The 23,907-nt window shown below is 38.5% G+C and overlaps 1 protein-coding gene across 1 annotated transcript in view; it reads left to right on the plus strand.

The window, feature by feature from the left end:
- The window catches only part of zranb3 (zinc finger, RAN-binding domain containing 3), a gene marked incomplete at its 3' end in the record, with an annotated part of 103,253 nt that overhangs the window by 65,874 nt on the left and 13,472 nt on the right, over nt 1-23,907 (plus strand). Inside the window, exons 15-18 of the mRNA XM_030086382.1 lie at nt 2,464-2,600; nt 10,675-10,779; nt 12,690-12,832; nt 18,639-18,728. Coding sequence (XP_029942242.1) covers nt 2,464-2,600; nt 10,675-10,779; nt 12,690-12,832; nt 18,639-18,728 — 475 coding nt within the window. The remainder of the gene's footprint in view (nt 1-2,463; nt 2,601-10,674; nt 10,780-12,689; nt 12,833-18,638; nt 18,729-23,907) is intronic.

Here is a 23,907-nt window from a genome sequence, read left to right on the forward strand (position 1 = left end):
AGTGTTATAGGTCATTGTCTAAATGAAGCGTGGTCGAACGGCGGCGCTCTCATTTCCAGCGCCTGACCTTTTCCCCGCCGGATGAGCGAAGCTACCCGGCCGACATTAACGACCCGCTCTCCCTTCTTCCCTTCCCTCCGCCACTGTCATTTTATCACTCCTCTCTTCCCGTTGCTCAGCAAATTCTGCGGCGAAACTTGTGAGGGGAATAAATTGGGCAGAGATTGGTTCTCGGTGTTGGGTGTGGGGGTGGGGGTGGGGGGTGGGGGGGTTCGTCGGGGGTAGATTGAGGATGTGATTAGACAGCCGTTTGATTGGAGTCTTTAGATATTTATGTCCGGGGGGGAAAATGTCAGTTTGGCTCCGCAAACATCAAGTTTTCTAAATGGCAGGTTTTAATTGGGGACATTTCGAAATGTCTGACCGGCGTCGACTCGGTCGGGATTCGAACCTGGGGCCGACGTGCTCGAGGTCAGGTTGACCCAAAGCTACGTTCTCCCACTGCTGCAGTTTCCTCCCTGTTCGTCAGTGATACTGAAGAGTACATTAGTTTTGGGTTATATTGGTATCGGTGTTGTTTTGGTGTACATTGGTATCGGTGTTGTATTGGTTTACATTGATATTAGCATTGTATTGGTGTAAAGTAGTATTGCTGTTGTGTTGTTGTGCATTGGTTTCTGTGTTGTATTGGTGTAAAGTGGTGTTGGTGTTGCATTGGTGCACATTGATACAGGTGCATGATTGCATTGATGGACATCGGTAACTGTTGCATTGTTGTACGTTGTATCGGTGTTGCATTGGTGTGTATTGGTTTTACTGTCATTTTGGTGTGTATTGTAATAGTGTTGCATTGGTGTGTATTGGTATTGGTGTTGCGGTGGTGTGTATTGGTATCGGTGTTGCATTGTTGTACATTGTATCGGTGTTCCATCGGTGTGTATTGGTGTTGCATTGGTGTGTATTGGTATTAGTGTCGTATTGGTGTGTATTGGTATTGCTGTTGCATTGTTGTACATTGTATCAGTGTTATATCGGTGTGCATTTGTATTGGTGTACATTGGCATTAAATTCCTAATACTGCTAAATTTCAAGTCCGTTTCTTTCCCTGTTTTTATTTGAACCGGTCAGATTTTGTTGATTAGAAGCCGAATTTCAGAGGAGTTGTGGAAACAATCAACAAATCGGTGCAACACCGTCGCACAAAATCTATCAAGATCATTTCCACAACCTGACAGAGAGCAGGAGTGTGTTTTACACACCTGCTCTCTGGAAATATCATTATATTACCACGACTGGAAATATCAACACTCCTCATGTTTGTGTGTTTACATTGTCTGACATTTGCAGGTACAATTTTTTTTTTTTTCCTCGTCATTTCCGTTGACATTTTGGTTCTTGATACAAATTCCTCCTGAAAACAAACACAAAAAAAAGCAATTGGAAAAACCAAACACTTTTCTGTTGCCATGCCGATCGCTGCTAGCAAGAATTCGCTACAAAAAGTCACAACATAGCAAGAAGTCAAAACAGCAATAAAAAGCTGCAACACAGCAGAAAAGTCACAACACAAAAACAAGAAGTCACAACACAACAATAAAAAGCCACAACACAACAATAAAAATGATCAAGCAATATTGGTCGTCCAATAGTCGTTTAATAGTCCAAACTCTTTGGTTCCGGTCCGGGGGACCATATTTCCTGATGGACCCAAACAACCGACAGCAGAACACACGCATCGCTTCGTGATTTTTGAAAACACTTTAGTCACAACCATCCAGCAGTGACGTTTTAATGATATTTCATTAAACTCTCCCTCAATTCAAACAGTCCGTCAGTAAAGATTGTCCTCCGGAAACAAACCCTGTTCTCCACTTCTGTTGTGACTTTTTGCTGTGGTTTTTTGACTTTTCTTTGTTGTTTTGAGTTTTTATTGTTGTGTTTTGACTTCTTTTACTTGTGTTTTGACATTTTGTTGTTGTGTTTTGACTTTTTGTTGTGTTTTTACTTTTCTTTGTTGTATTTCGACATTTTGTTGTTGTGTTGTGACTTTTTTTGTGTTTTGACTTTTCTTTGTTGTGTTTTGACTTTTCTTTGTTGTATTTTGACATTTTGTTGTTGTGTTGTGACTTTTTTTGTGTTATGACTTTTTGCTGTTGTGTTTTGACTTTTTGCTGTTGTGTTTTGACTTTTCTTTGTTGTTTTGAGTTTTTATTGTTGTGTTTTGACTTTTTTGTTGTGTTTTGACTTTTTCTGTGGTGTTTTTACTTTTCTTTGTTGTATTTTGACATTTTGTTGTTGTGTTTTGACTTTTCTTTGTTGTTTTGAGTTTTTGTTGTTGTGTTTTGACTTTTTTTTGTTGTTTTGAGTTTTTGTTGTTGTGTTTTGACTTTTCTTGGTTGTGTTTTGACTTTTTGTAATACACAAGTTATTAGTCAGCTGATTTAACTTTCCTTCACTCTCCAGACCGCCAGGACGATGATGCTAATGCCGGCGGCGGCGGCGCGGAGGAAGACGACAGCGACAGCGCCACCTGGCCGCTACACCCGGGCCTGCAGTTCTGCCCCAGCCAGTACACAGACCGGATCTACCTGTACTCTGAGGTACTGCAGCTGTCAGAGGTTCACTACACTGTAAAAATATCTCACCAAGTTCATTCATCTTGTTTTCAGTCAAAAAAATATTGTCTCACTTGATTTAAGGTCAATTTAAGACAGAGATTTATTTCCTAATTTAACAAAATCTTGGATTTGGGAGACACTTTTTTTTTTTTTTTACAGCTTTTCCAAGTCTGCACTGTAAAAACTCTAGCCAAATATTTTAAGTTCTAAATGTATGAATTTAGGTGAGTTTATTTAATGAGTTGACACTTCTGGAGGATAAAAAGTGGATTTGTGGCTGAAAAAATGAGACATTTGGAAGAAATAAAGTGTCAAAATAAGGTTTTGGTCCAGAAATGTAAGAAAATGTTCAATAATTGTTGATTAAACACAAGACAAACAACATGCACTGTAAAAAAAAAAAAAAAAAAAAGGTGACTGTTAAAACTAGTGAAATAATGTGTTCATGCAGCAAGTAGATTTGAAAAAGAGATCTGGATAAAAGAATTTTAAATCCAGATATAAGTCTCTCTGCCTTGAATTGATCTGAAATCAAGTTAGGTGAGACTTTTTGACTGAAAACAAGACCAATGAACTTGGTAAGATGTTAACTTTTCAAGTTTTGAAATTTGTACAGTTTTTGCAGTGTACTGAAACAAACAGGCCATGACTCAGCAGTTTTGTTAGCATAGCGGTTAGCATACACTGGAATTTCCCTTCCTAAAGCATTAAACCTGCTTATATAATGAATACATACATTTGGAGGATAAAAAGTGGATTTATGGCTGAAAAAATGAGACATTCGGAAGAAAATAAGTGTCGAAATAAAGGTTTTGGTGAAGAAATTGAAGAAAACGTTTAATAATTGTTGATTAGACACAAGTCAAACAACATACACTGTAAAAATAGTCACTTAAATACAAGATATCAAGACTAAATCAAAGAAAATGACTCTTTAAATTAAGAAATAAGTCTCTCTGTCTTAAATTGATCAAAAATCAAGTGAGATGAGACTTTTTGACTGAAGACAAGATGAATTAACTTGATAAGATTTTGAATTGTTGCAGTTTTTACAGTGTAAGGTGTCACGTTTCCACTGTAGGACGTGGGAGGAAACAGAACATTTCTCTCTCTCTTCCTTTATTTCTCATTTTTTCTGGTTTATCTCCCTAAACGAGCGCCAGGCGTGTTGGATGTCATCATGTTTTACTCGCGGCCTCCAGGCAATAAGGCAGAAGTGAAAAACGGGCCGAGGTTTGAAGCCCACTCGGTGTTCGGTTCCCTCCTGTCAAATCCCCCCAACAGTAAACAAAACAAAATTAAATTCTCTTCTTTCTTTCTTTTTTTTTTGTCTCTCATTCTGTCTGTGTGTGTTTCATCTTTCTCAAGCTTGAGCTGCAAACACCCGTCGTGAAAAATCGAATTAAAAAAATGGGGCGGGCGTGAGGAAATGTTATCAGGCAACGTTAAGGACACCAAAAGGGGGTCCTCGGAGTTAACGGTGATTGAAAGAGGCCTCTGTTCAATTAAAAAAAACAAAAAAACACAGGAATTGGTCATAAAATAGCAAAATAAGTTAGCTTTTTTAAAATTGATTTTACAACCAAGACATAAAAGTTTGCAATATATAGAATTTGTTACTCTTAAATAACAAATTACAATATTTTAAAATTTTAGATAAAAAACGGAATTATATTCCCTTCAGGTCATGTTGCTAACAGCTAGCTTAAAGCTATTGATTCATCATTGCAATGGTGTATGGTTGCATTGGTTCATGTTGCAGTGGAGTGTGTTGCATTGGTGCATTTTGCAACCTTTTTTTTTTTTTAGCTTATTTCACTTTTTTTTTTGCTTTATTCAACATTTTCTTTTTCAATCTCTTCTACATTACAGTTTAGCATTGCCCAGCATTTGCACTTCATTATTATTATTATTACTATTATTTTTGTTGTTGTTGTAGTCATCATCGTGAAGTCAGGAAGTTTCTTTTTTAATTTTGACTTCAGTATTATTATTATTATTATTATTATTATTATTATTATTATTATTATTTTACCTGACTTATTGTTTATTTATTTATTTATTTATTTAATTATTTATTCTGACTTCACCTTGTTTTTTCATTATTAATAATCAGCCGTTTGCCTCCATCATTGGACCTAGTATAAAAGCTATATAGCTTAATCCCGCCATGTGTCTGGTTCCGCTCTCCCGTCGGTTCCCGGCACTCCTCTGGAGCGCCACTTCTCGCCGCCGGCGTCGATCACACCTTGACACTTGACGCCTTTTTGTTTCATTCATGAGGGATCAGGTGAGATCGGGGGAGGGGGGGTTTACAACGATAAGCCCCGCAGATAAACGTCCCCCGCCGTCGTTTAAATGATGAAGTGGAGGCACTGTCGGGATAATCCGTGGGATCCGTCCGCCAGCGTTCACAAATTTATGTCCATTTCCTGTCAAGGATTGACTGTCCGTCCTCTCAAGGAGGGACGACTTTATTTCCCAGCAGTTTAGGAAGTCAGGAGGACTCATCCAAAACCCGCCTCTCGAAGATTAAGGAAGATTAACGAGGTTCAGAGGAAGACGGCCGTCTGAATTACCACATTAGCATAAAGTAATGAATGAAACAAAAGGATCGGGTTTGATTATCTCGTCCGGGCGGAGGGTTTCTAAGAGTTTTAGTTCAGGATTGCGGCGGCGGTCAGATGCCGAGATCATTTTATGAGTGGCATGTACAAAAACCGGTGGCGGTTTTTGGATATTTTGGCAAATTGATGGTTTGAAAAACATTCAAACACACGTTTAGGACTCCATGTTTCACATCCTGATCCAGTCTGAAGGCTGTTGGCATGAATGTCAAAGACAAATGTGGCGATTAATGGTGAAATAAATAAAGAAAGAGATAAAAACAGCTGACAAATGGATAAAAATGTTGGAGATGTAGAAAGAAGATAAAGCTGGCAATAGTGTTAAAAACTGAAGCATAGAGCTAAAGAAGCTAAAAGTGCTAAAAGAGTTCAAAATTGCTAAATAGAGCTAAGACTGCTAAAAGAGTTAGACTGTTAAATGAAGCTGAAGAAGCTAAAACTGTTAAAAAAATAAAAGAATAAAAACTGCTAAATAGAGCTAAAGAACCTTAAAATGCTAAAATAGTTCCAAACCGTGAAATAGAGCTAAAGAAGCTAAAACTGTTAAAAGAGTTCAGAACTGCTCAGTAAAGCTAAAGAAGCTAAGACTGCTAAAAAAGATCAAAAACACTAAATAGAGCTAAATAAGCTAAAATTGTTAAAGAGTTAGAGTGTTAAATAAAGCTAAAGAAGCTAAAAATGTTTAAAAAAATTAAAAACTGCTAAATAGAGATAAAGAAGCTAAAGGTGCTAAATGTGTTGAAATCTGCTACAAGCTACAAAATAAAGTAGGACTGTCGATTTATTTAAAAACTGAGTTACTATTGCAACAACACATCATCAGTAGGGTAAAACTGACCTGTCTCATGACGGTCTAGCTTTAACTGCCAAAAGCTTTAAAAATGACTAAAAATAGGTAAAAGTGCAAGAAACAGCTAACTATGGTAAAGTAGACAAAATAGTTAAAATTGGCTAAAAAATGATGCTATAATAATTTAAAAAATATATAAGCTAAAGAAGCTGAAGCTTCTAAACTGTTAAAACAACTTGGAAAGCTAAAACTTGCAAAAACTGGTGCACAAGCTAAATCTGCGAAAAGCTAAAATAGTTAAAAACTGCAAAAAAGTTTAAAAATCCAAAGCCGTGTGAATATTAGAGGCTGTTGAAAGATTTAAAAACAATGAACAACATCTAAAATAGATAAAGTTGCTAAAAAAAACTTAAGAACTGCTACAAATCAGTAAAAATACTTTAGCTGCTTGACAACCTGAAAGTTCTACAAAAGTTTATATATATATATATATATATATATATATATATATATATATATATATATATATATATACTATATGTATATATATATATATATATATATATATATATATATATATATATATATATAAAACTGCTGCAAATGGCAAATAAAATACCATAAATAGCTTAAAGCAACTGAGAGTTGTTTTAAAAAAAAATCATTAAAATTCACTTAATCATGTTTTGTAGCTCCAGAAAAACTTCTCTTTTTGGGTGACAAATTTGAAAAATATCTTTTATTAAAAAAAGGGTTCAGAAACAAGTGAAATGCTGTGTCCATGCAGCAAGTACATTTTACTGAAAAAGAGATCTGGATAGAATAATTTTAAACCAAGAAGTAAGTCTCTCTGTCTCAAATTGATCTGAAATCAAGTGGGACGAGACTTTTTGACTGAAAACAAGATGAATAAGCTTGTTAAGATTTTGAGTTTTTTCATTTTCTGCAGTTCACTGGAAACAAACAGCCCATGACTCAGCAGTTTTATTAGCTTAGCAGTTAGCATACACTGGACTTTCCCATGAATTGACACTTTTGAAGGATACAAAATGGATTCATGGCTGACAAAATGAGACATTTGGAAGAAAATAAGTGTCAAAATGAAAGTTTTGGTGCAGAAATGCAAGAAAATGTTGATTAAGCACAAGAAAAGTAGCATACACTGCAGTAAATGGTCATTTAAATATAAGATATGAAGACTAAACTGAATAAAGTCACTCTTTAAATTAAGAAATAAGTCTATCTTAAATTGAACTTAAATCAGGTGAGATGAGACTTTTTGAACACAAGACAAATTAACATTATTAGATTTTGAGTTTTTGCAGTTTATGCAGTGTACTGGAAACAACCAGGTAATGACTCAGCAGTTTTGTTAGCATAGCGGTTAGCATACACTGGAATTTCCTTTAATAAAACAGGAAACCTGCTTATTGAATGAATTGACACTTTAGGAGGATAAAAAATGGATTTTTGGCTGAAAAAATGAGACATTTGGAAGAAAATAAGTGACAAAATAAAGGTTTTAGTATTAAACAACATGAATGAACTTAAGATTTTGAGTTTTGGAGCTTTTCCATTTTTTTTGCAGTGTATAAAGCTTCCAAATATTTGAAATTTGGTGAGTTTATTTTATGAATTGACACTTTTGGAGGATAAAAAGTGGATTTATGGCTGAAAAAATGAGACATTTGGATGAAAAAAATAGGAAAATAATTCAAAATAAAAATATTAAAACAAAATCAAAATATGCCCATCAGATTTGTTTCTCTCCTTAGGTGTTTTTTTTTTTTTTTTTTTTAAGTTTCCTCTTGGATCTGGCGATTAAAGCCCATTCTGAGTGTATTTCTCTGACTCAGGGCCTTGTTCGCCGCCCCCCCTTCTTAATCCCTCGCCGTGCCGTTACAGCAAAACCCGCCTGATATTTATTCACCTATAATCCAAATAAACAGGAAGACTTCCTCATGGTGATTTGTATCTGGAAAATCCATGGCGGTGTTAACCTTTCCCGGCTTTTTAGGTCCAGATTTGCTGAAAATATAAAAATAAATTTAAAAAAAAAGGTGGTGGTCAGTTCAGCATTAAACCGCCTGACGTGTGATTGAAGCCAGCGCCGGGGCTGAGTGCCTCCTCAGCCTTCAAATTGGCGGCAGTTAGCGCTAATGAAGCGCTAATAACCGGGAAAATGTTCTTTATGCTGGTTATTTTTTTTTAACGCTCGGCTCCGAGCGATTACCTATAATTACAGCGAGGCGATTTATTTTTTTCTTCTTTTTTTTCCTTTTACATACTTCTCAAGCTCCTCATTATTCTAATGCATGCATGCTGTCAGAGGAGTTCTCTCTTCAAACATACATTCAAATAAAGAAGAAGAAGAAGAAGTGAGAAAACAAGAGGGGGATCGCTAACGATTGCTTTTTTTAAACGCGGGGATCGCCATGGCAACCAATAAAAAAGAATAAAGACCAGGCCGGATTACAGGACTCGGGATGTAATTGGATTCAAGTTCTTGCGAGAAGGTAATTAAAAAATAAAAGAGATGTGATTGCTTTGCTGGAGATACCTGGAGTTTTGGTGCACGGAGGAAGTAAGTGCACGTGAAAAGCGGATCAGGTGTCTAATCGCGCGGTGACGGTCGGGGTGAGGAGAGCTCGCCGTCCGTGGTCTGAGCGTGACTCAACGGGTGTTTATATCAGTCTTGAAAGTTTGCTACTTGAGGTGGATTTAGTTACTTCCTCTGCAGACTTGACCTTTTGCTAGGTTGAGAGGATTCTCAGCGCAAGACTTTCTGCTTCAAAGAACATGAGGAGAAAGAAGATCATTGTTAGAACCGTGTTTATGAAAGGTCTATAGGTAATTATAACTGTCACCACTTCCTGGTTCCATCCATTCCTGGTTTGAGTCGTCCACCACTACTTCTTGGTTCATGAAGCTACTCACTACTTCCTGGTTCCTGTAGCCCGTCACGACTTCCGGGTTCTCATAGTCCATCACTACTTCCTGATTCGAGTAGTACATCACTACTTCCTGGTTAATGTGGTTCATCACTACTTCTTGATTCATGAAGCTCTTAACTACTTCCTGGTTCCTGTAGCCCGTCACTACTTCCTGGTTCCTGTACTCCATTTCTACTTCCTGGTTCCTGTAGCCCGTCACTACTTTCTGGTTCCTGTACTCCATTTCTACTTCCTGGTTCCTGTAGCCCGTCACTACTTCCTGGTTCCTGTAGCCCGTCACTACTTCCAGGTTCCTGTAGCCCGTTTCTACTTCCTGGTTCCCATAGCCCGTCACTACTTCCTGGTTCCTGTAGTCCATCACTACTTCCTGGTTCCTGTAGCCTGTTTTCTACTTCTGGTTCCCATAGCCCGTCACTATTTCCTGGTTCCTGTAGCCTGTTGTACTTCCTGGTTCCCATAGCCCGTCACTATTTCCTGGTTCCTGTAGCCCGTTTCTACTTCCTGGTTCCCATAGCCCGTCACTACTTCCTGGTTCCTGTAGTCCATCACTACTTCCTGGTTCCTGTAGCCTGTTTCTACTTCTTGGTTCCCATAGCCCATCACTATTTCCTGGTTCCTGTAGCCCGTTTGTACTTCCTGGTTCCCATAGCCCATAACTACTTCATGGTTCCTGTAGAACGTTTCTACTTTCTGGTTCCTGCAGCCCGTCACTACTTCCTGGTTCCTGTAGTCCATCACTACTTCCTGGTTCCTGTAGCCTGTTTCTACTTCTTGGTTCCCATAGCCCGTCACTATTTCCTGGTTCCTGTAGCCCGTTTGTACTTCCTGGTTCCCATAGCCCGTCACTACTTCATGGTTCCTGTAGTCCATTACTACTTCCTGGTTCCTGTAGCCAGTCACTACTTCCTGGTTCCTGCAGCCCGTTTCTACTTCCTGGTTTCCATAGCCTGTCACTATTTCCTGGTTCCAGTAGCACTTCAGTACTTTCTGGTTTTCCAAAAAATATTGGGCGTTAAATCCTTTAAGTGTCTTTGAGATGAATTATTGACTGTTTTATATTTATTTACCATGAACAAAAATGAGACATTTTGTATCTTTGAATCATTTCTATGTCAGAAAATGGTAAACATTAGATTTATTGGTTTATTGATACTTTTTTCAATTTTACTGTCAATTCATTGATACTTTTCTACATTTAATTGATACTTCTCCAACCCTACAGGTACTTTATTGATTCATTTTCACTATAATTGGTACTTTCATAGCTCATTTGTAACCCTTACTGACACTTTAGTGACACCTTTTCAATTTTACTGCTACTTTCTTGACTCCTTTCCACTAAAACTTTCATTTTGTTGTTACTTTTTCAACATGATCCATATTATTAGACTAGTTGATGGAGCGGATGCCAGTTGTGAACGAGTTTCCGGGACACTTGAAATAAAGCAAAATATTCTAGTTCACATTTTCAGCCTGGAGCACAAACAAAAAACAGTAAATAGAAAATTTTATGAGGCCAGAATCAAACTTTCTGTGAATTAATGCGAATGTGTGAAGATTTTAGGTCCTTTAGATGTGATCCTCGGTTTGAAATGATTCTACCGATGTAAGGGAAATAGTGATGGCCGCTGTGCTCCAGGCCGTCCGTCCTCTTCACCCTCCTCTCCTCTCTTTCTTCTTTTCAGGACGGGACTCCGTTGAACCTGAGCTTCGTCCCCCTGGACGTCCAGCTGTCCAACTGGGACGACCTGCCCGAGGCCTTCAGCCGGCGCCCGGAACACCGGACGCAGGTCGGTCACTGTTAAATCACCTCGAGGGCAGGGGGGTGGGGGGGGGGGGGGGGGTGGGGGGGGGGTATTAAACCATGTGTCGAGCCATGTGAAACTAATGACCCCCCCACGATCATGAGCAGCCTGATGGATGGACGGCGAGCGTGGACGAGGAGAAGGAAGTGCAGTTTTATGAGGGTCTTTAAAGGGAGATGGATCATCGCCTCAAACGACCCCCCCCCTCCCCTCCCCCCACCCCCGCCCCCCAAAGCTAATATTAAACCCAGCAATCTGCTGCAGCAGCCGTAAGACCGGCCTCCACCGCCGGCGTTGTTTATGTTGGTTTATAAAAAAAAAAAAAAACTGAGGCGTCACCATCATTCACGCCCCGTTACTCTGCAAGTGTCCGTCTGAATCGATACTGAGCGGACAGAGGGGGGGGGCATAAACCTTCCAGAATAAACAAAAACCTGAGAATGGAACGGTCAGTCGCTATAAAACCTGAATCTGAGTAATTCGTTCTCCCACATCTGTCCATATTTCAGGTCCCGTAGTCCAGCACTACTTCCTGATTCCTGTAGCTTGTCACTACTTCCTGGTTCCTGTAGCCCGTCAGTACTACTGGTTCCTGTAGCTTGTCACTACTTCCTGTAGCTTTTTACTACTTCCTGGTTCCCGTAGTCCATTGCTACATTCTGGTTCCTGTAGTCCTTCACTTCCTCCTGGCTTCAGTAGTCCTTCACTACTTCCTGGTTCCTGTAGCCTATCACTACTTCCTGGTTCCTGTAGCCTATCACTACTTCCTGTTTCCTGTAGCCTATCACTACTTCCTGGTTCCTGTAGCCCGTCACTAATTCCTGGTTCCTGTAGCCTATCACTACTTCCTGATTCCTGTAGCCCGTCACTACTTCCTGGTTCCTGTAGCTTTTCACTACTTCCTGGTTCCCGTAGACCGTCACTACTTCCTGGTTCCCGTAAACCGTCACTACTTCCTGGTTCCTGTAGCTTTTCACTACTTCCTGGTTCCTGTAGCCCGTCACTACTTCCTGGTTCCTGTAGCTTTTCACTACTTCCTGGTTCCCGTAGACCGTCACTCCTTCCTGATTCCTGTAGTCCGTCTCTACTTCCTGGTTCCTGCAGGCCATCTCTACTTCCTGGTTGAGAGGTGTCTTGGGAGTGATGGAGGAAGGACGTTTTAACATGAACGTTTAGTGACCTGTTTTTGTGGCTTTTGGGGGTTTTTTTAGGCACTGTGACTTGTGGTCTTTTGTATTGTTGAACATGTCTAAATAGATTTTAATAAATGATGTGGTAAAGTCCTGGTTCCTGCAGTCCGTCTCTACTTCCTGGTTCCTGTAGTTCGTCTCTACTTCCTGGTTCCCGTAGTGCGTCACTACTTCCTGGTTCCATCACCACAATGATACATATAAATGACCAAAAGATCCAAAATAAAAACAATGAACAGACAAAAGGAGACAATATAACCACTTAAAACAAAAAAATAGACCGAAATACAGACAAAATAACCACAGAAACATATAAAAGACAAAAATGTTTTGATGTTTCATCATAAATTAGTCAAATTTTTAAAAAGTGCCTCTCATCCACTCATTTAAAGCTCCTGAGCGCCGCAGATATTGAGTTTTCATCTCTCTCAGTCCTGATCTGACTCCTTTAAAGCGTAATATGAGGGAGAATGGCTCCATCACGGCGCCGCCGCCTCATTTACTGCTGATTTTCTCTGAATCCCTGAAAACGCCGGCGCCTCTGATGGGTTTTGTTTTGCTCTGGAAGACCCAATTGTTTGTTTTCATCTTTAGATTGAAAAGAAAAAGAAGAGATGTTTTGTTTTTAAAGATATTCTAGTGTTTGAAATGTCAATTTGTGGAGAAGATGGAGGTTTTGGGATTGAATGTGAAGTGTGTGTGCAGGTGCTGAGGTTCGTCCGGGAGTGGAGCGGCCTGAGCGCCATGAAGCAGAGGCTGCTGCGCCGCGGAGGAATGGTGTTCGGCAGCCCCGGCGCCGGCCTGCAGCAGCTGGCCGCCGCCCAGCGGCCGCACTCCAGCACCAAGAGGTCAGGAGCCGCCGGATACGTGAGCACATATTAAAAAGATGACAACAAAACGACCACAAGTATAAAGAAGTACACACAAAATGACCATAAAGAGACACAAAATAATCATAAAGAGACAAAAAATGACCATAAAGAGACACAAAATAATCATAGAGAGACACAAAATGATCATAGACACACAAAGTGACTATAAATAGACATAAAATGACCATAAAAAGACACAAAATGATCATAAAATCTCACAAAATGACTATAAAGAGATACAAAATGACCATAAAGAGACACAAAATGACCATAAAGACACTCAAAATGACCATGAAAAGACACAAAATGGTCATAAAGACACAAAAAATGACTATAAATAGACATAAAATGACCATAAAGACACAAAATGACCATAAAATCTCACAAAATGACCATAAAGAGACTCAAAATGACCATAAAAAGACACAAAATGATCATAAAATCTCACAAAATGACCATAAAGAGACTCAAAATGACCATAAAAAGAGACAAAATGATCATAAAGACACATAAAATGACTATAAACAGACATGAAATGACCATAAAGAAACAAAATGATCATAAAATCTCACAAAATGATTATAAAGAGACACAAAATCATCATAAAGACACAAAAAATGACTATAAATAGACATAAAATGATCATAAAAAGACACAAAATGATCATAAAATCTCACAAAATGACTATAAAGAGACACAAAATGACCATAAAGAGACTCAAAATTACCATAAAAAGACACAAAATGATCATAAAAACTAACAAAATGACCATAAAGAGACTCAAAATGACCATAAAAAGAGACAAAATGATCATAAAGACACATAAAATGACTATAAATAGACATAAAATGACCATAAAGACACAAAATCATCATAAAATCTCACAAAATGATTATAAAGAGACACAAAATCATCATAAAGAGACGCAAAATGATCATAACGACACAAAAAATGACTATAAATAGACATAAAATGATCATAAAAAGACACAAAATGATCATAAAATCTCACAAAATGACTATAAAGAGACACAAAATGACCATAAAGAGACTCAAAATGTGTATAAAAAGACACAAAACGATCATAAAGACACATAAAATGACTATAAATAGACATAAAATGACCATAAAGAAACAAAATTATCATAAAATCTCACAAAATGACTATAAAGAGACACAAAATGATCATAAAGACACATAAAATGACTATAAATTGACAAAATGACCATAAAAAGACACAAAATGACAATAAAGAGACACAAAATGGTTGTAAAGAGACACAAATTACCACAAGTCTAAAAAAGTCAAAACAAAATGGCCCCAATAAGACACAATGACCACAAAAAAACACAAAGACCATAAAGAGAAGCAAAATGACCACAATGAGACACAAAATGACCAGAAAAAAAGCACTAAATGACCACATATATACATAAAGTATACACAAAGAAACAGAAAATGTCCACCAAAACACTCAAAATGCCCACGATAATGCGCAAAATGACCATAAAGACACACAAAATGACAACAAGTATACAAAAGCAGACAGAAAATTACCATAAAGAGACAAAAAATGACCCCCAAACGCACCTAATGTGGACACAAAATGACCACAAGTATAACAAGGTGCACCCAAAATGACCATTAAGAGACACAAAATGACCCCAGATGTATAAAAAGTGGACACAAAAGACACAAAATGACCACAAATACACATAGAATTGACAGAGAAAGGAAATGATCACAAAATGCCCACAAAAAAAACATAAAAAGACCACAATAATACACAAAATGACCACAAAAAAACACAAAAAGATCATAAAGAGACCCTAAATGACCACAATGAGACACTAAATGACCACAAATGTACATGAAGTGGACACAAAGAGACAGAAAATGTCCAAAAAAAACAATCAAAATGTCCACAAAAATGCAAAAAATGACCATAAAGACACAAAAAAATGACCACAAATATCTATAAAATGGACCCAAAGATAGAAAACGACCACAAAAAAAAATGCCTCAAAACTGTAAAAATCTGACTGTAAATGGAATTTTACTCTGAAGAGTCACAACATTTCACCACATTTCACTAATAGAAGAATTTTCCTTTAAAAGTCCCCCCCCAAAAAAAAAAAAAAATCTAAATATCTGAGGTCAAAGGTCATCGTAACATTTCTCAGGATGACGGCTTTATCATTTTGTTCAACAATATTTACACCTGAGCCTCCATGACAGGAAGACCCGCCCCCTCCCCTATCACGAGCCAATCAGGGATGAGATCATCTGGAAACGGCCTGATGCATCCGTGTGTGTGTGTGTGTGTGTATGTGTGTGTGTGTGTGTGTGTGTGTGTGAGAAACAAGCCGATTTGTAAACGCTAACTGCCTCAGGCGTCATGGAAGGATGAATAGAGAGTGTGTGTGTGTGTGTGTGGGTGTATCAAAGGCTGTCAGCTGAGGCGTAAGAAAAGATGCGATGATGTGTACGTGTGTGTGTGTGTGTGTGTGTGTGTGTGTGTGTGTGTGTGTGTGTGTGTGTGTTTTTGACAAACAAGCATTGTTGCCGCCACACTAATTACAGCCGGCGTGGATGGAGGCAGGGAGAGTTCGTCAATTACAGAGTGTGTGTGTGTGTGTGTGTGTGTGTGTGTGTGTGTGTGTGTGTGTGTGTGTGTGTGTGTGTGTTCCGGGGTGCGTGAACCTAATCAAGGTGTGAGTGGGAGGCCACTGGCCCCCGGCTTGATTTGATACCTGCTTGATTTATTCGCTAATCAGAACCAATCAGGGCTCGGCGGGGCGGGTGTGAGAAAGGTGGGGGTTTGAATCCGGTTTGCATCCAGAGCCTGGATTAATTGTGAAATCACTAGAGACAGACCGACAGAGCCGATGCCGATACCGACTTTTTTCCTTCTTCAGCCGATATTTGGGGCCGATGCTGCTTTTAACTTCCTGGATTTACATCAAAAAATGACAAAATGAAAAATCTGAGCAAGTTTTTAAACTAGTTTTGAGTGAAAATGTCTCATTTTACTTGATTTAAGACAAATTCACTTAAAAATTATATTTCATCAAGATAGAAAGACTTGATTGAGGAGAAGTTCTCTGAAATCAAGACAGTTTTTACTTCTTCTATTGGTGGATCTTTTTACTTATTTCAAAGTAAAAGTATCTTAATTTAAGAAAAAAAAAATCTGCCAATGGAACAAGTAAAAATTGTAGATTTTTTTTACGTATTTCAAAGTAAAAGCATCTTAAGAAAAAAATGTGCCTATAGAACATGTGAAAATTGTAGATTTTATTTTTACTTATTTCAAAGTAAAAGTGTCTCAACTTAAGAAAAAAAATGTGCGAATAGAACAAGGGAAAATTGTAGATTTTTCACGTATTTCAAAGTAAAAGTGTCTTCATTTAAGAAAAACAAATCTGCCAATGTAAAATCTTTCAGTGTATTGATCTTTGATGATCGGTGGATGTGAATCAGAAGGAATCACAGCGGAGCGTCGTCTGCATACAGATACACTTTTTGGCAAAAATCTCACTGAAGCTTCAGAATTGAGACCATTTTTCACTATTTTCAAACCAAACAGCTCCTCCTTTTGGTGATTTGATCAGTTTCTCGTGAAGCTCTAGATCTTGATTTCAGTTTTTCTTTGTCATATACACTGCAACAAATGAAAATTAATTTGCTCTTGCTTAAATTAAGATGTTTTTACTTTGAAATAAGTAAAAAAATCTGACAATAGAACAAGTGAAAACTGTCTTGATTCCAGAGAACTTATCTTAAATCAAGTCTTTCTGTCTTGATGAAATATCATTTTTAAGTGAATTTATCTTAAATCAAGTAAAATGAGACATTTTCACTTAAGATAAGTTTAAAAAAACTTGTCAGATGTTGCATTTTTTTATAATGTATATTTAGATGTACGGCTTGGATGATGTCAGAAAATGTCCTTCATATTGAAGGAACAGTGTTGCTGTGCGCACACACACACACACACACACACACACACACACACACACACACACACACACACACACACACCCCGTTTCATCCCCCTCAGCTCCGGACTGTTTGAAGCAGGAGAAGCAGCTGCTGTTTGATGGAGACTTTACCTTCCTCTTCCTCCTCTTCTTCCTCCTCCTCCTCTCCCTCCTCCTCCTCTTCCTCCTCTTCTTCCTCCTCCTCTTCCTCCTCTTCCTGTTCCTTCTCTTCCTCTTCTTCCCCTTCCTCCTCCTCCTCCTCTTCCTCCTCCTCTTCTTCCCCTTCCTCCTCTTCTTCCTCCTCCTCCTCTTCTTCCTCTTCCTCTTCTTCCTTTTCCTCCTCTTCCTCCTCCTCTTCTTCCTCTTCCTCCTTTTCCCCTCTTGCTCCCCCTCTTCTTCCACTTCCTCTTCCTCCTTTTCCTCTTCCTCCTCTTCTTCCTCCTCCTCTTCCTCCTCTTCCTGTTCCTTCTCCTCCTCTTCCTCCTCCTCTTCTTCCTTTTCCTCCTCTTCGTCCTCCTCTTCTTCCTCTTCCTCCTTTTCCCCTCTTGCCCCTCCTCTTCTCCCACTTCCTCCTTTTCCTCCTCCTCTTTCTCCTCTTCCTCCTCTTCTCCTCCTCCTCCTCCTCCTCTTTCTCCTCCTCCTCCTCCTCCTCTTTCTCCTCTTCCTCTTCTTCCTCCTCCTCCTCTTCCTCCTCCTCCTCCTCCTCCTCCTCCTCCTCCTCCTCTTTCTCCTCTTCCTCTTCTTCCTCCTCCCTTTCTCTTCCTCCTCTTCCTCTTTGTCTCAAAGCAGTGTTAGATTCATTTCCCTTCTTGTCTTCTGGCTGAGGTTCAACGCCGTCGCTCCATCTGCTGTTTCCATGGAGACGCACGTTTTCAAAAAGTTGCGTTTTCACCGTTTCCACGGAGATGAAGAAGAGTGTTTGTGAAAAGTTGCTTGTTCCCCTCTTTATATGTGGACGGAATCTGGGTGTTTTTAAAAAGTTGCATTTGTCAAAATGTTGCGTTTTCCCCATCTCCATGGAGACGGAGTTTGGTATGTTTTCGAAAAGTTGCATTCTCCCAACCTCCATGGAGGAAAAAAAAATTGCTGCATTTTCAAAAATTACATTTCACTTCATCTCCATGGAGACGGAGTTAGGGCGTTTTTTTCAAAAGTTGCATTTTCTCCCGTCTCCGCAGAGACAGACTTTTGGGGCATTTTATGAGAAGTTGCATTTACGTATTTATGTGGAGATTATGGTATTGTCAAAAAGTTGCATTTTCCACCATCTCCATGTAGACAGAATTGGGCCATTTTCAAAATGTTTGGATTTTCCTCATTCTCCACGTACAGTTTGGGCCGTTTTCAAAAAGTTGCACTCCCCCCCATCCCCATGCAGGCGGAGTTGGGGCATTTTCAAAAAGTTGCATTTTCTGTGACTCCATGTAAACATTTCCCCATTATCACTTCAAAACATTGCGTAAAAATATCAAAGCTTTTCACTGCCGTCACATTTTTTAATTCTTTTACATTTCCCATCTTTCCTGGTGACAGTTTTTGATTATTTTTTCCCCAGATCACTCAAAAACGTCCCCGTTTTGCCGCAACTTTTGAACTCTGACCTCCAGGGGTCATTTCAATCCCGCCCTCGGCTTAATGTAATTTCCCTCCTTTCATCTGAATCCATAAAAACAACTGATGACATCACATGATTGACGGGAGGGGGGCGGGGCTAACCTGTAGTGTCGGTGTCGAATTACATCACAGCTGAAATTGATGGTTTTTTTCATTCCTTTTTTTTTTCTTCCTTTTTTTCTACAGGTATCTGAGCCGGGAAGATGTTTCCCAGGCGTCCCTGGACCGGGCCCGGCGGGACGGCGGCGGCGTCCGGCTCGTCGCTACGGCAACCAGGTAGCCTTCTTTATTAAAAAACATCGCATAAGTAGCTTTTTTTTTTTTTTTTTTTTATATCTTTTAATAAAAAAGCAGTTTCAAGGATTCCACCGTCTGCTCTGAGATCCAGGAGGGTTTTCAGCGCCCCCCCACCTCCTCCCCCTCCTTCATCCACCATCTCCATGGCGACAGAGGGGCCCCCAGCCGAGTGTGTTAGTACAGTAAATATAGAACCGTAATACAATCTACCGGGCGAGATGCGGCGGCCGGCTCGCCCCCGGGAGGCGGCGTCGCCATGGAAACCTGCACCACACACACACACACGCACACACGCACACACACAGAGAGTGTATAAAAATGCCTGTAATAGTCCGTGAAGTGCCTTGAAGGTGCCGCTGTGGATTTATGTGCGGAGATTCGCACCGCTCGAGGAATTACAGCAGCGTCTGGAAGCCGTCTGGAAGCCGTTCGGCCGCCGTCGCAGTAAAAAACAAACGTCCCCGTGCTGGTTTTATGTGTGACTCATATGTCAGGATGAAAACACGGATGTTTTTTATGTGTTAAGTGTGCGATCGGAGGAGGAGAGCCATCAATTTGAGCTTAAGCGTGACACTACACTGTAAAAAAAAGTCAAAATCTCAGCAAGTTTTTTTAACTTGTTTTGAGTGGATATGATTCGTTTTACTTGATTTAAGATAAATTCAGTTAAAAATTTAATTTCAGCAAGATAGCAAGACTTGATTTAAGAGAAGTTCTCTGGAATCAAGACAGATTTAACTTCTTCTGTTGGCCTTTTTTTTTCAAAGAAAAAATATCTTAATTCAAGAAAAATGCCAATAGAAGAAGTGAAAATTGTAGATTTTTTTTAACTTATTTCAAAGTAAAATTATGTTCATTTACGATTAAAAAAAATCCATACAACTGGTGAAAACTGCCATTTTTGTTTTGCTTATTTCAAAGTAAAAATATCTTAATGAAAGATATAAAGAATCTGCCAATAAAACGAGTGAAAATTGCAGATTTTTAAACTTATTTCACAGTAAAAGTATCTAAATTTAAGATGAAAAGATTCCACCAATAGAACAAATGAAAATTATATATTTTTTTCACTTATTTCAAAACATAAAAAATAATAAGATAGATAGAAAGATGGAAGATAGACAGAAAGATGGAATTTAAGAGAAGTTCTCTGGGATCAAGCCAGTTTTTCCTTCTTCTATTGGCAGATTTTTTTAACCAATTTCAAAGTAAAAGCATTTTAATTTCCGAAAAAAAAGTTTCCACCAATAGAAGAAGTGAAAACTGTCTTGATTTCAGAGAACTTCTCTTAAATCATCTTTCTATCTTGATGAAATATAATTTTTTTAAGTGAATTTATCTTAAATCCAGTAAAACCAGACATTTTCACTCAGAACAAGTTTAAACAACATGCTCAGAGTTTGCATTTTTACAGTGTAACATTCAGAAATGAGTTCAATATACTCATTTTTTTAGCTGGACAATTTGTTATATTCTGTATTTGTGAGTTACAAGACATGAAAAACGTGTCACACTTGTGAGCGGTAATTAGAGAACGACCTTCAGTGACCTCTATGAATTTTAATTATGGTGTGTTTGGCTGAACTGGAAGCTTCTCATTAGTCTGGAGCTCTAATCTCGTCAAGCCGCTGACGGAGAGGTGGAAATGAGACGGTGTGGAGGACACTCAGGAAATCAGGTTTACAAGAGGCTTACATGAGGAGGCTTCAAGTGGAAACACATCGTCTTTTTGTTTTTGTTTTTCGTTTCAGAAAAGTTTTGCATTTTGATGGCGTTTTTTTGAAAACAGCATCGTTAGTATGACACACACACGTATGTGTGTGTGTATATATACATATATATTAGGGGTGGGACGAGACACAAATTCCACGAGACGAGATGTCTCACGAGATTGAGTCCATGAGATCGAGACGAGACGAGACAAACGGGGGTGTGGTGGGGGGGTGGGGGGTGGGGGGTTGTGCTGAGCTGTGGGGAGCGGTGCGGTAGTCACATGAGCGTCGGGGCGCCCCTTGTATGGCCACGGCGCCCTCCGCTGCACAATGCCTATGCCTATTCGCCTATTCCCATTCAAACCGCGGCGCACAAACGACGCCATGACTGCATTTGCACTTCATGCCACTAGGTGTGCTGTTTGCATATTCAACCTTATTTTACACAGACACCACAGAGGAAGAAGGGCGCAGCAGCCGCTGCAGGCTCTCTCTGCATGTTGTTAGAAAAAGAGTGTGAGCCGGCAAGACGTGGTAAAATGTTCATTGATGCGATGCACCGTTTTTTCAATGAAAGAGAAGAACTGAACGATCGTTTCCGCACATTTTCTTTACGTCGTAGCAATTAAACTGTATCACAAGTAGTTTGTGGACTCAAAAGACCAAGATTCCTTGCTGATAGAACATGCGCAGAACAGTATTTCATGTCCCTTTTGACCGGGTTTTCAAATATGAACATGAGCATATTCAGGGTTTTGCACGTGTTTATATGGCTGTGCGCCTTGTAATGTATCATTCCGTCAATATTCCAGTTAATAAAGAGTTATTGCCTGCATATATAAACATACTCAATCTCGCGGCATTTCGATCTCACAATCACTTCCCATCCCTATTATATATATATATATATATTTGTGATTTAATTTCAAAACACTTCCCTGTAGTGGTTATGCAATACATATATATATATATATATATATATATATATATATATATATATATATATATATATATATATATATATATATATATATATATTGCATAACCACTACAGGGAAGTGTTTTGAAATTAAATCACAAAATTGCATTGTTACACTGCAAAAAATCCAAATCTGAACTAGTTTTTTAAACTTGTTTTGAGTGAAAATGTATCATTTTACTTGATTTAAGATAAATATATAAATCACTTAAATATGATAGATTATATTTAAATATTGTATTTCATCAAGATAGAAAGGCTTGATTTAAGAGATCTTCTATTGCTATTTTTTTCTTCAATTAACATGCTTTTACTTTGAAATATATATATATATATATGTTAGTGCTGGGCAACAATTAAATTTCTTAATTGCGATTAATCGCATAATTTGTCTGTGATTAATCACGATAAATCGAATTATGCACAAAATACAATAGTGAATTCAAAAGTACTCTGTAATGATCATCGTGCCCCCAGCCGGGGACAGGGTTTTTTTTTTTTCAAGAATTTTGCATGAATTTTGCAAGAAGCATAATTTTACAATGATAATTTTACAGTTCATCAAATATGATTCATAATAACTTAAAATACCAATTCTTTACCAAGATAGCCCCCGCCCCACCCACCACCAAGAGCAGAGCAGATGAAAAACGAAGTTTGTTATGAGCGCACACTTCTCAAACTTCATTCTATCTCTGTCCCTCAGACAGAGAAGACAGGATAAATTCAGTCACGCTGAATTGTGCCTCATTAAGCCAGATTGTGTGTTGAAGGGAAATTTACTGTATTTTGCGTGTTTTCAACGCCTGAAGACTGCCCAGCCTGCTGAAACGTGCCGGTAAAAGACACGATTTAAGTTTCACTTTCGTCATATATATATATATATATATATATATATATATATATGTGTGTGTGTGTGTGTGTGTGTGTGTGTGTATATACACACACACAACATATACACACACATATATATATATATACATATATAAATATATATATATATATATATATTTATATGTATATATATATGTATGTATATATATATATATATATATATATATATATGCATGTGTATTTACATCACATTGTCACTAGAGGGTGGTGTGTTGTAATAAAATCACAAAATTGCATTGTTATTTAGTTTCTGTGGAGATGGAATCCAACTGTTTTTCAAAAAATTGCATTTTGACTGGTCTCCATGGAAACGTACAAAATTGCAACTTTTGGAAAACACTGACTTCATCTCCACACAAACAGAAAAATCCTCTTTTCTGTACGTTTCCATGGACACTCGTCAGCACTTTCTTCATAAAATGGCATTTTTTAATCTGTTTCCATGGAGATGAAGTCAATGTTTTTGGACAAAAGTAGCATTTTCCTTTGTTTCCATGGAGACGGAGTTGCAGTGTTTTTCAAAAAGTTGAGGTTTTTTTTGTCTGTTTCTATGGAAACAAAATGACTGTTATTCATAAAATATTTTTTTTTCTCTGTTTCTATGGAGATGGAGTCCTCTCCATAGAAACTCCGTCTCCATAGCAATAGACAGTTCGGAGGGGGTCAGGTGGGGAGAGGACAGTCTTTCAGGAAGTCAGGTTTACGTGACGACGTTTCAAGTGCGAACATCATTTTGGTGTTTTTGTTCTACATTTATGTGACGTTTTGAAAATGGTGTTATTAGCATTCCGGGCCACAAGAGGGTGCTGTTTGGAATAAAAATTGCATTGATTTTCTGTTTCTGTGAAGACGGAGATCGTGTCTTATCAGAAAGTAGCATTTTTTTTCCCCGTTCCTATAGAGACAGAGTCGGAGTGTTTTTCAGAAAACTGAATGGTCACTTGCGTTTCTATGGAGACGGAGTTGGATTGTTTACATAAATTAGCATTTTTGTCCGTTTCCATGGAGACAGAGTCTGACTGTTTTTCAGAAGTTCGCGTTTTTCATAGATACCGAACATTTCACAGTCACCGTTCATTCCACAACACAACAAAAAGTTAACGCACAAAGAAGAAAACGGAAACAACACAACATCAAAAAGTTAACACACAACAGCAAAAAAAATCATCAAGCGATATTGGTCGTCGTGCTGAAACAGCCAGAACTCTTTGGTTCCGTTCTGGAGGACCATATTTTCTGACGGAACCAAACGACTGACAGCAGAACACGAATACAAATGCCGACGCTAGCAGCTAGCAGCTAGCTGCATTAGCAGAAAACATGGGGATTTTAACGTCGCCACCCGCTGCGATTTTCTCAATTCACACTGGATTTCACCAATTTGATTGGAGAAATTAACATGGAAATGGAGATTTCTACCACTTTGTCATTTATTTAATTCTTTAGCGTGATTTTACCACAATTTTGGTCATTTTTTTTTTCCTCATTGGTTGTTTAACATGTGTTTTTGGTCATATTTTTCACAAAATCGGTGATTTTCTGTGGTTGTTGTTTTTTTTTTGTTTGTTTGTTT

The sequence above is a fragment of the Salarias fasciatus genome (assembly GCF_902148845.1).
Source record: "Salarias fasciatus chromosome 23 unlocalized genomic scaffold, fSalaFa1.1 super_scaffold_20, whole genome shotgun sequence".
Lineage (NCBI taxonomy): Eukaryota > Metazoa > Chordata > Actinopteri > Blenniiformes > Blenniidae > Salarias > Salarias fasciatus.